The sequence below is a fragment of the Otolemur garnettii genome, unplaced genomic scaffold (assembly GCF_000181295.1).
Source record: "Otolemur garnettii isolate 467f Iridium unplaced genomic scaffold, OtoGar3 scaffold00074, whole genome shotgun sequence".
In the NCBI taxonomy this organism is placed as follows: Eukaryota; Metazoa; Chordata; class Mammalia; order Primates; family Galagidae; genus Otolemur; species Otolemur garnettii.
In genome coordinates, this window is record NW_003852469.1 from 3,670,735 (window position 1) to 3,683,523 (window position 12,789).

At 49.7% G+C, this 12,789-nt stretch overlaps 1 protein-coding gene across 2 annotated transcripts in view; it reads right to left on the reverse strand.

Annotated features, from left to right (window-relative positions):
• DPYSL2 (dihydropyrimidinase like 2) overlaps positions 1-12,789 on the reverse strand; it is a 102,059-nt gene that overhangs the window by 55,223 nt on the left and 34,047 nt on the right. The window contains exons 1-3 of one of the 2 annotated variants that reach the window (XM_012807729.2): positions 12,056-12,432; positions 8,638-8,726; positions 6,774-6,958 (exon numbers count right to left, since the gene is read on the reverse strand). In XM_012807729.2, coding sequence (XP_012663183.1) covers positions 6,774-6,958; positions 8,638-8,726; positions 12,056-12,094 — 313 coding nt within the window. In that variant the 5' untranslated portion in view covers positions 12,095-12,432. Of the gene's footprint in view, positions 1-6,773; positions 6,959-8,637; positions 8,727-12,055; positions 12,433-12,789 lie in introns of those variants that run through there. The other variant, XM_003793951.3, reaches the window with a different exon arrangement.

Genomic DNA, 12,789 nt, shown 5'->3' on the forward strand with positions numbered 1-12,789 from the left:
AGACATGTGTAATGCTCGCCTTTATAGGCTCTCAAACAAAAAGAAACGCAAACCCACCCAAACCTAGGCAGGGAGATGAAGTTCCTGTCCTGGACAGAGGGCGGGATATTAAACAAAACCACTGAACACGGACAGTGTGGTTAGGTTTCCTTAAGTGGCTAAGTGAGCACATCCCTGCTTATTAAACACCATTTCCCTACAACTCAATATGGAAGTGGAGCCGGGACCAGCAGCATTGGGAGGGGAGGTGACCGAGGGGAGGCAAGGCTGGGATGGGATGGTTTCTACCTTGTGTCTCTCTGGGCCCTGGGGCTCTCCAGAGGTGGAGCTGCTACCAGGAGGGGGAGATGGAGGGAACAGGGTGAGGATCCAGGCCCGCCCACCAGTGGGTGGTACAACCCTCCCAGAGCTGCCCTGCTTCATCAGTCTCCTCTATCAGGAGGAGGCCCACACAAGATTTCATACCAGGACAGCAATCCTGAAGCCATCAAAAGTAAAAGGATCACAGTGTTTGGGCAGCTTCCCAGGCAGCCAGCACAGCCAGCTCCATGCATGTGGCGGCCACATAAAAACAGAGGGAGCACGATCTCTGCTCTCTCCACCTGTGCGTGTCATGGACACTCTCACCCAGCCACAAGGAACCCTGAGACCTGACCACTCCACGCCTGTCCCACTTATCCAAAGGTGAGGAAGATCTCACTGGAGCCCAGCATTCCCACGTCCCCAACCACCACCCCAGCCCTGGCTGTCATTCTAGCCAACAGGATCCACAGGAAGGTCCCTGAACAAACTGCTCTGGGCAAAGTCAGAGGGCTGCTCTGGGAGCTGGGAATCTCCAAGCTCTTGGTGCGACATGCACAGGCCAAGTCAGAACAGGGACCAGGGAGGATGAAGACACCTCAAGACATGAAGGTCCACAGCCTGGATGAGTTTCCAAAGCCGTAACTGCCAGCTCTCAAGGCCAGCATCCAGGCAAGAAACCGGGGGATTGTAATAACTGCCACATATCCATGGAGTACAGTCAAGAGACCTTTACAGAAATGCCCCTGCTTCTGGCAAGGCCTAGCAGACCCTGATCCCCACTGGTCTACCCAGCTGGCTAGCCAAGCCCCACCCTAGGACCCTCTTAATGAAAAAGCAGTGGCACAGTGGCCATGCCAGACCTTGGGCTGGTTCCCAAGGGGCTTCAGCATCTCTCTCTCTCTCTCTCTCTCTCTCCACCCTGCTCAGAACCAGGCATTAGGTGATCAGCCCAAACTATCCCAAAGAGTGGATAAATTCTTCCACTCAAGTCAATCGAGGCCAAGATTCTCGCTTGTAGAAGGCATCTGTGTCCTCAGGAGAAACATGTGACCTCACCCACATGGGGCCTGTGGAGGGGAGGGGAGGAGCACCGAGATCCAGCCGCACGGACAGCCTGGATAACGTGGCTTCTAATCGCCAGGCCGTGGGCAGATTTTGTGGCAACAACTTTGGTCTGATGTGGTCGGGCGTTTTTGTAAACACTTTCTAACCCTAGTCAAATGTATACTGCAAAGGGAATAATCAAAGTATCAATTTCAGACACTTCCGTATTACAGTGTGTGTCTGTTCACACACATGTGCTCGTCATAAGCGGGGAGCAAACCCAAATGCCACATGGATGAAAAAATGACAATCAGTGGATGTACCACAGTGACACTCCTGAGCCACGTCCCTCAGAGAGCCAACTCGCCTCCTTCCAGGCCTCCTGCCTCCACAGGACAGGCTCGCGGGGAAGACCTGAACAAGCCCAAGAGGTTTTGAGGATGACAGCTCAGGGCCACGTGACTTCTCTAAGGTGTAACCCTCTCCACTGCAAGATAAGCTGTCTCCTCGGAGGACCAGTGTGAGAGCTGCTGCTCCCAGCCCCATATAAAGAAGAGCCTGGACACTAGGAGCTGTCCCTGTCCACAACCGTCCACAAACACAGGCCACGCTGGGACTCCACACTTTCCCATCCTGCACTCTCCATACCACTGCCAGCACTGATTACAGGGACTAGGGTCTCTGGGTCCACAGAAAGGGGGGCAAGGCTGAGGAGGCAGCTCTTCCCACTGGGGAGAACAATTCATATAGGACACCCTCCTTCTGTCCCCATGATATGCTGTCCTCTGATGTCACTCCCATTGGTGTATGTATGTATTCATTCATTCATTCATTCACCCTCAGGCAGGCACTAATGAAGTGTGTCCTGGGAGGGAGATGCTGCCCAGAGAGTGGGAAACAGGAAAATGGAAGACCGAGGGCCTGGCTTCAACCACAATGCAAGGCTGAATACCACAAGGGCCACAAAATAAACACCCAGTGTTTGCCAAGGTGCCAGGCAGGGAAGGGCCCCAGGGAGCAGCTCCAAGAAGCAGGGAGCACCCAGGCCAGCTGCTAAGGGAGGGCGACAGCATGAATGTGGCAGGATCGGGCCTGACTTCTCTGAAGAGTCAGAGTCAGGAGATGGCATGATCCAAGCTGTGCTGAAGAGAGAGCCCGGCGACAGAGACTGGGGCAACAAGAGTCCTCAGAGGGCTGGGCAAAAATCCAGCAAGAGCTGACAAAGGTCAGCAGCAGTGGGGTGAAGAAATGGGCGCAAGAGATAACATGGAAACAAAAGCAGCCCAAGGCAGCAGGAGAACAGGAAGACACCAGGACGGCTCTGCAGGCCCCAGACAGCTGGACCACAAGGGCAGCCCTCCCCAGGACCTGGCACTGGAAAAGTTGGAGACACACAGGAGCAGAGCGGGGGTCCAAATGGGGACAGGTGGATGGAGCCGCAGCCAGAGAAGCGACAGGTCTAGCATTCAGGAGGGAGGACCCCTTCCTGCCCTGAGGTCCACACTGCTCTCACCTTCTCCATGATCTGATCTTGGGTTTCAGCACCAGGGAGCCCCCCTCCTGTGCTGAGGTGTGTGGTGCCCAGGGCTGCACACCTTCTAGGGAAAGCCCTCAGTTCAAGTGAGCAGAAACGCCACGCAGAACAGTGACTCCCGATCCTCAGAGGTCCAGAGTGGGTAGATCTGGCACAGCCCCCTGAGGCCTACACTGCCAAACAGGTCCCCAGTGCTTTGGACTAGGCCAGATTAGAACACAGAGTCAAAGGCCCCCACCAGCAGATTTGCTACTTTAATAGGTTGGGTGGGACCCAGGAAAGGTGATGTTTTAAGATGTATCCCCTCTTCTGGGGATACCGAGCCACACAGTTCACTGGCCATGCCTGGAGAACCCCTGCTCTTCAAGGATGCTCGGGTCAGGCCCTCCAGCAGTCAGAGCCTGTTTCTCCAGCTCTGCTGGGAGAGAAGAACTCCAAAGAGAAACCAGAGATGGGAGGTCTCCCAGCGCAGGCTAGAATGACAGTGACCGTGTGAGTGCTCACCACCACCCAGGTACCGTTCTGATGTCACCACAGTTAGTCTTTGTAACAACAGTCCCCATTTCACAGATGGGATAACTGAGTCTGAAAGCAAAGGCAGTGCTGCTGGGAGGGGGCGGGGCCAAGCTGCAGGTGCATGTTCCACACCTGCACTGACACGCAGGGCAAGTACTGGCAAGGCCTGTCCCTCTGGGCTCAGTCTTCCCTGCTACAAATGGAGGCAATTGCCCGCACCTGCTTCCTGGGGACTCTGGGGTCCTAATACCTCGGAGGAGCACAAAGCCCCTGAGATTTCCCTAATGTTTTCCCCAAGCAGCAGCCCTGCCACCCTATGACCCCCAGCCAGGCTGGGTGCGCCTACAGGGTATGTCTGGAGTCTCTGTCCACCCACCACTAGCTGGAAAGGGCAAAGGGCATTCCTCCTGCCCCGCAGAGCGCCCCTCACAAAGATCCCCTTGTGCAACTCTCAATACCAGGCTCTGTTTGTTGGCAATAATATTATTTTCTGCTGCTGACGCGCTATCCCCTTTTTTAGACTGGGGAATAGTCAGCTGCATCTTTCTCTGAAGGCAGTGCCATTTCAGATAGAAATGGAGCTTCCAGAGCCTGTGACCTGGGAAACACACAGCCAGCAAGGAGGCAGGTGAAGAGTCACCTAGGAAAGCAGGAGACCCAGCCCGGAGAGAATCAGAAAGCTGGGGGAAGAGGGCACAGGGGTCTTTGTACCACATTACTTCAACCGCCTGTTCCAGCAAGCAGCAGTGGGCAGGCGAGGCATGCACCCCAATCTGTCGAACGCGCCCTCGGTGTTTCATTTGAGACTCAATATGCATCAAAGCTCACAGGTAGCAGCTACCAGCAAAGTTGTGCCAAGTGATGGTTCTTCACAAGCCCACCTGCTTAGAAGCAAGCCCCAGATCCATGCTTATTTGAAGCCACACGAAACACAAGACCAACAGAGAAAAGAAAATAAACTGATTCCTTCATATGTATCGTTATTACTCACCTCCCGAGGGAAAGGTGGGCCAGTAGAAATTCCACACAGGTCAGTAACCAGGGGTGGTTATGTGCAAGAGCAGTTAATACCTTCCCCAGACTACAGAAGCAATGGAGTTTGGGTGTGCCGACTCGCCACACCTGCCACCTCGGATTACGTTTATCCTTCGATTTCCTTGTTTAGAAACCCCCATCCCACTCTTGGGCCTGACTGCATCGCAGAACACACAGCAAAACGCCAGCACGTTCTGTGCGAGTGAGCAGGGCCGGCGGCCTGAGTCTTCACCCCCTTTCCTGCCCATCTGCCCTGAAGCCATCTGCTGCCAGTTCCGGGCACCCTGGGCCAGGTGTGGGACTTGTGTTGGTGTCCCTCATTCCCACACAGAAAGAACGACCCGGATGAATGGGAAGAAGGCCACAGGGGAAGTCGGGTGACAGTGAGAAGGCTCGGCCCTAGGACAGGGGAGGGAAGGCAGGGAAGGGTTAAAAGCAGAACGAAGACAGCAGTGGAGAGGCAGGGAGGCCAGACAGGAGAACACACCTGACTGCGTCTTTCTATATCCCCCAGCAAAGCTCATTTGATCACAAGCAAAATCCCCTCCGAACTCAATGAATGACTGAACCTGGGAGCTGGAAAGGACTCCCCGGGTCACTTAGTACAAACCCTCCATTGCACAGACGTACAACAAAAGCACAGAGAGGTGAAGCAGCCTGCCCAGGGTCACACAGCAAGGGAGTGTTGGACAGAACTCCAGATTTCTGACTCCCAGTTCTGAGGATTTCCTCATCCAGAGATAGATATTACTGAATACTCATGCAGGAAATATTATTTATGGCTTATTGACCTTCTGTGACTATTGCAAGGACCTGCATGACCTCTAAACTGAGGCAGATCGGCACCTAGACTTGGCCTTCTCAGCTGACACTAAGCAGTCTGTGCTCTCCAGCCCAAGAGCTGTCACTCCACAGGCTATCCTGGAGAAGGAGCAGAAATGCCCACAAGTGACAAAGGGACAGCTGGTCAAGTAGCTGAGTCCCAGGGTATGCACAAAGGCCCCCTTAGGAATGGCTCCCACAGGTCAGAGGGCAGCCTGCCCGGAACAAGACCAAAGTCACCAGGTTCACACCTGGAGGCTTTTCTCACCTGGAGTCTTTTCTCCTTAGTGACAGGAAGCTGGGCAGGAGGGAACTGTCCCTAATGCTTCAGACACTGAACACAGAGAGGACACCTGAGGGTGAATGAGTAATTTAAAATGCAGGGGAGCCGAGGGGGTCAGTGGAGAGGGGGAGGGCAGGGGCACAGTCCTCTAGCTCAAGCAAGATTTAAAGAAAAAAGAAGCTTCCAGAAAGACCACAGAGGTAAAAAGAAATCACTCTGAAAAAGTAACCAGCAAGACAGGTTTTTCTAAAGCAGAAATAGCTCAATTATTTCTACATAGACCAGTGGTTCTCAACCTTCCTCATGCTGCAATGTATTTTCATTGTTAAAAAGGGGTCACGACCCACAGGTTGAGAACCGCTGACTTAGACCCTCTTCTGAACCAAACTGTTAGCTTTTCATGTACAACAGACTCTATGTTATAGACTCTCACTCTTGGATAAAATCTATTTTTTTAAATATATGAATACATCTGAGCCGTCATGGTGCAGCTTGACCACCACTTCAAAAACAAAATGACATCCGTCAAAGGACAGTCCATAGGCACACTGTGGGATCTGATAATTCACAAGCAAACACAAGCACGTGTCCTGTGTCCAGTGAATACAGCTTAGATTTGGCTGACAAAAATCACAAAGCCTTCGCTGTGACATTTATGGAGCAACCAGGGAAACTGGCTGTGCATGCAAGAATGTTCATAACTAAAGGACAATTATTATGTGTGGCTCCCTCTCCAGGCAGGGTTGTCCAATTCCTTTTATATCAAACTTGGGCTAGAAAGTATCTCTCCCCCCCATTTGAGTTCCTCATCTGTGGAACAGAGGTTCCTGGGTCAACATTTCCTTTGCAGCACCCCAGATTCATTCTGAAAAGAAATACCCTTAGGAACTTTTTTAAAAATCAAAATCAAATCCTTAGGACCAAAGGCTCAAAACTCATTGCCTTGACGAGGACTCTGAATCCTGTGTTTTCACAACCAAATCACCTTTATGGGCCAAGGAAAACCCTCAAGCAGAGAAAGAAGCCATTCCTCCTTTCTAACCAAAATTTCCTAGAATCATATTCTCTGGTTCCACTGAACAACTTGAAATTTGACAGAGAACAAGCATAAAGAAATAAGATGTCCCCTTTTTCGGCAGATCAAACTGATGCTCCGTTTAGCCAGATTCAGAAAGAAAAAAACCAAACAACACATATGATTTTGATCCCCACAGTGGTGAGGTGTGAGCCTCTTACTGATCATGGTGGTTCCTCCGGCCAGGGATGCCTTGGTTCCTTGGAAGAAGTCATCAGCGGATGTCATCCCCTGGTCAGGCATCTGGAAACGTGTATGGACATCAATTCCGCCCGGAATCACCATCCTGGAATGGGCTTCAATGGTCTTCACCCCTCCTGGAACAATCAGGTTTTCTCCTATTTGCCTAAATAAACAGGGGCAGTGATAAGGATTGCAGTGGAATGAAATGGGATCTGACATCTACTCTCATTAATCTACAAACCGTTCTCCAGTGAGCTATGGGCATTTCGGATTATGGTTATTATTCAAAATAGAAACACTACCCACTCCCTACCCCAACCAAAAGACAAAGCAGAATATACTAGAGAGCAAAATTTAAATAAGGTAACAGAGGCCCCATTCAAAGAGATTTAGTTACCAAGAAACTCCTAAGATCAAATGATAACCACGCCCAAAGATATTTACATGAAAAGTCACTAAACTTTCTTTACAGCACAGTTGAGCTAATTCTCCTATAGCAGTTTTCTCCAGATGTACTTTCCAAACACTTATTTTCAGGATATCCTTTTTCACTGGAGAAAAGATAGGGGTTGAAGGGTGGGAATAGAACAAAACAAAGCCAAAATCAGTGAACACTGTGGATTGCAATGATTTGAAAATTTGGAAGCATCTGCTCAAATTAGATTATAAAGGCAGAAAAATGAATATTCATTATGTTGAGAGACACTGAGTCCTTTCCAATTTAAAAAATATATATATATTTATCATATATTTCTACCAATTTTTTTTTAAAGCATATTCATTGAGGAAGAGTTGCTGAGATTCTAGAACAAATTAGTGACGACCAAAAATAGCAGAGAGGCCCGTGAAAGACATTTCTAGGCCAGTGTCTCTCTGCTAGACCAGATCGTGCCGCCTTGCAATAGGGGGAAATGGAACAGGAAAGTTATGGCATTTGAGAGACCAGAGCTGAGACTGTCACAGCAAACACACATGGAGAAAACATTAAATGTGGAAATGTTCAGACTATTTTAGGTTCATAAATCAGGGCGTGAGCTTTCAGGCAACAGTCGTGTCCACCCCAGTTTTCCACTCCTCTCGACCAGTTAGCTACCAGCTCTTGATGAATGCTGCTTTTTAAAAAAAAAATGTCATTTGCTGCAATGTTTGGCTATACCAGATGTGTTATTTCTCCAGAGCCCTGTGAGCTATCCCAGTAGAAAGAGCATGAGAATACTATGTATTCAGTATGTATTCAGCCCCCTTAACCCTCTAAAGTAACAGCTTGGTATCTCCCCATTGTAACATCACACACAATAAACAGATCTTATTTGTACTAGTTGCCACTTAAAGAATGAAACCTAAAATTCCCCCAGGGTTAGGCAGTAATTTGTCTGTGCTACTTGGTAATTAACTTGCTACCCTTCTTTGGCCTCTGCAACTTGGATTCTAGCTCAAGGAAATAAATGTGCTATCTTTATAGAAGAGGCCATATCCCACTTCTGTCTCCTTTGTCTGGGCAAGCCATCCCGGACTACATTCTAGGAAATCTTTAATGTAGTCAACATATCACAAACCAAGTATCTGAGCTGGCAACAGGAAGATACTGTGTCACCTCATTTAAAAATAGTAAATTACATAATGCATATTGAAATGGGTGGGCATATAATTTATTGCTTTGAATTCCCTAAATCTGAGCTTTCAAATCACTGATTTCCATCATTCAAAATGGGTTTAAAAACAGATACTAAGTTGGTCACTCTTCATGTCATTCTAGCCTGGTCATGAGTGTGTGAATGGAAGCTAACCTTTGGTGATACTGGTAGGTATGCAAAGTGTCTCTATATGAAGAGTTAGACTTACTTGATCAACCCATCTTCCATGTATATGTCTGCATAGAACGACTGGTCATCATTAACAATTTTACCTCCTTTGATCAGAAGACGATCACTCTGAAACAAAGACGTAGTAAGAGGTCACTAACTCACGAGAAACACAGGTACTAAGATACACAAGCTAAGGAGGCACGTTCACCATTCAAAAGGGACAGTCAAAATGAGGCAATTGGGGGAAGTTTCGGTGACAAAGGTAAACCTGTAGGGAGCAACCTAGTCATCTGGTGAGTCACAACACATTGGCAAAGATCAAAGCTTATTCTAGATAAATGCACATCTCTTTCAATTAGACCTGAAAGAAAAAAAAGGGGGGGGGAGCTCCCATTGATGACTGGAGGGTGGGGGGAGTTCCCATTGCTGAGTGGTAAAAACATTTCCTATAAGGAAGATACTTTGTATATGGCTTTTGGCTAAACCTCATCTAAGAAAAAAAAAAAAAAAATACACCCACGTATAGGAAAGCCACATCTTGGCAAGGTTTATGTCAAGGAAAATTGAGCAAAAGTCTGTCGCCCTGGGATACGTTATACAAACATACTAGGTTCAGTTGTAACAAAGTTGCAAATCACCATGCCCTTTATATCTTCATTGATCTTTGAGGTAAATCACAGCAAGTGTAGCAAAAAGGAAGGAAAAGAAACCTACAAAAAATACATCATTGTAACTGAGTCCTTAAGAAAAAAGTTTTATGACAGAGTATATGAGACAGCAAATTCTAAAATCTAACATCACTACAGATTGCTGATGGGCTTATATTTTAATTGGTGGTATTTGCAAAAAAAAAAAAAAAGAAGAAGAAGAAGAAATAAAGGGACAAGTGGTACAAGAGCCAAGAATGTAACAAAAATGCTACATTATGACTCATCACTATTCCACAGGCTGCTAAGGGAAAGCCATGTTAAAAGTGTATGCTCAGTAAATATGCACCTGTATTATTTCAGACTGGGTTTAAATCAGACAAGTTGAACCGAATACTGCCGTTTTAATACACAACACAAAGAATGGCATTCATTTTGACAATGGTTAAAATTCGATTACAAAACAATATTCTCAGCAAATGCTACTTATGTCTAGCAGCTATCGAGAAAAGGGAGTCACATAAAATCTTTTAAAAATATATAAGCCAATGGAGAGCAAGGAAAAACAGATGCTGTTACACATACACGCACACACCTGGGTTTAGAAAGTATTTATTGTTTCTCTAACACACTGAAAAACAAGATCATTTCACTTTTGGACACCGCTGGGTCCTTCCTGATGTAGACTTTGGAAAGCTGCAGGGGAATTGTCAACAATAATTCCTGCACCTGTGTAAGGTCAATGTGAAGACCTTTACAAAATCCTGCCACGTATATCAGGGCCATAGGGATCATAAAACAAATCGGTGAGGTACAAGGGGCCAGATGCTATTCCTGTGACACATAATGAAACTGAGGCTAAAGTGAAGACACTTGCCTAGGTCACCTGACCCAGCACATCTTCCTCTGCCTAGAATGTTCTTGACTTTTTTACCAGATCTCTGCGCTTTCACAGGGTAAATATCCCCCAGGAGGCAAGCAGCAGCCATGGCGTTCCCCACCTGCCACCCTGCAGTACCTGTCTCAGCCATCACCTTGAATTCCCCCCAGCCAATACCATGACAAGAAAAAAAATCGACACATCCTAGTCCCATTCACTCCAGTGCCTTCCAGAAGGCTCTTACATAAGAGGCTGGCCAAGCTGATGGAGGGAGGGACACCACACTATAGGTCCTATGATAATGCAGCCAGATTTTTTTTTCAAAGGATAGAGGGGGCGCTCTTTTAAAAATTGGTCTTGTTGATTGTTTGCTTTTAAAAATTTTTTTTCCACTGTCAAAACGAAACTGCCTTGGTTCATTCACGAAGACAGCAAAGGATTTGAGCCGTGCTGAAAATCTGCTCTCCAGACTCACCACTGTTCGCTCCAGCGCGGGGAGCATCTACGGTCGGGCCCAGCTCTTCGAGATACCCACCCTCACTGCAGAAGCACCCAGCTCAGCTGGAAAATCCGCCCAGCACACGCCCCCTCCCCTGTGCCTTCGTCCCCACATCTCTCTCCTGCGAACGGGTGTGCCCTTGTGCTTGGCAAGGAACACCGGGCGCCGGTGGCGAAAAGGGGGAAACGCGAGCAAAAGCCCGCCCTCGGACCCAGCCTAACATGCATCCTGGCCGTTTCAAAGATTCTCTAGATCTCGGCCTCGGCCCTCGGTTCCACCCGGGAATCGGCTCGTCGGCTGCAATTGTAATGCACATCATTATGTAACAATGAATTTCCCTGGCATTCCTCCCTCCCTGGGATCTCTCTGGGGATGCAGAGACTGGGACTAACGAGATTATCCTGGAAAAGTCGGGAAGAGGGTGGGCGCGCGAATCCTGGGTTCGTCCCCGAAGCATCGCGAAGTCACTGCACAGACGTCTCCCTCGTGATTTACGAACTAACAATCCTAGGCCCCACAACCGCGCCTACACCTCCGGCCGCTGCGATCATTGTCTGGCCGGCCGGGCCATCTGCTCGCGCGTCGCGCAGCGCCATTACCTCCCCAGCCCAGCTCGCCGAGGTCCCCAGCGCCCACCCTGCCCGCCCGCTTTGTATGCGCCAACACGGACGCCTCGCCGGCGGTGAAGGAGGCAGAAGGACCGAGAAGGCGAGCCCAGAGCCTGCCAGGGCCCCAGCCCCAAACCAGAGGGCGAGCACACAGGCAGGGCCACCAAAAACCCGGGGGGTCAACAAAAAGCCCCCGCTCGGCCCCCGCCTTCCTCCTCTGCTCATCTCCACGTCCCCGTTTTCCCTTCGCGTTTCCACATCATTCCGGTACACCCTGCCCTTTTCAGCATCCCTGTGCTGTCATCACGCCTCTGGGCAGAAACCCGCTCGTTTTTCTAAAGGAGCCAGAGAAGGCTCCAGAAAACCCTTTATGGAGGGGGCGGGAGTCGCTGGGAGGATCCATTTCCCCATCTCCCCAGCGCGGATTCAGGAGTCCAGCCTCGCAGCACGCAGCCCGGAGAACAATATCCGAGCTTCAACCATGCATATTCAATCTGGCATCCATTTGCTTACACCCCGCCGGCCAGCGCTGCAGCATCTCGCGCTGACAATAAAAGGGATACCGCGGACCCGGCGCGCTACCTAAGGCCACCTTCATGCACTCACGTTCCTATTTTAATGCCTTGCATATGCTATGGTTTATAATCCTTTCTCGCCGCGTCTCCCACCACCACCATCGCCACCACCGCCGTTGCCTCTGTTAGCAACAGAAGGAAAAAAAAAGTTGGGTCACTCTCCCTCTCCTTTCTGAAAATTCCTTGGACGTTCTGTGCCCCAAAAGGTTGCTGGCCTACTGCAGATTTCCCAAGTCCCAAACTCACCGTGATGCGTGGAATATTTTTCTTCCCCTGATAAGACATCTCTCTCCTGGGAAAAAAATAATTTCAAGAAGGCAGCTTTTAAGCAAAAATTGCCAGGAAGGGGACTTGGGTTTGTTTTTTGTTTTTTCCTGCAGAACTGAAAACGGTGCAACCGCTTAGCTGGTCTTCCTAGCAGCAAATTTCAGGAACGTTAAGGGACAAATGTAATCGTCAGTCTCTCTTTCTTCCTCTTCTCCAACACAGCCCCAGCTAGGGCGGAAAAATAATAAAGAGAGAGAGAGAGACAGAGAAAGAGGGAGAGAGAACAGGAGGGAAGGAGGTGGAAATAAACTACAGCAATAAAAGCCTCGGTTCAAGCCGGCCACCGAGGCGCATGCGCCGCCAGCCACTCCCTTTCCTCTCAGGCAAAAGCCATCCGCTTCGAGAGAGACGAGCCCCGATTGGTCGCGACCGTGGGATATGCAAATGAGGACAGGAGGGTAGGGGCGCGGCGCGAGCGCGCGAAATGCTGCAGTGAGCGGCGGAGGGCGGCGGTCGCCGCGTGCGCCCGAGCAGGGAGCGCGCCTTTCGCGCGCTTTCTTCTGGCCCTGGCGTCGCGGACTGCGGCTGGCGGGAGCCCCAGACAGCGCACGCATCAGCCGTGCAGGGACAATGGAGGGGTGGTCGCTGGGGAGCTGGGGGAGGGGGCGGCACCCCAGGACGGCGGTGCTTCGGTGCAGCCCGGGCGGTACGCG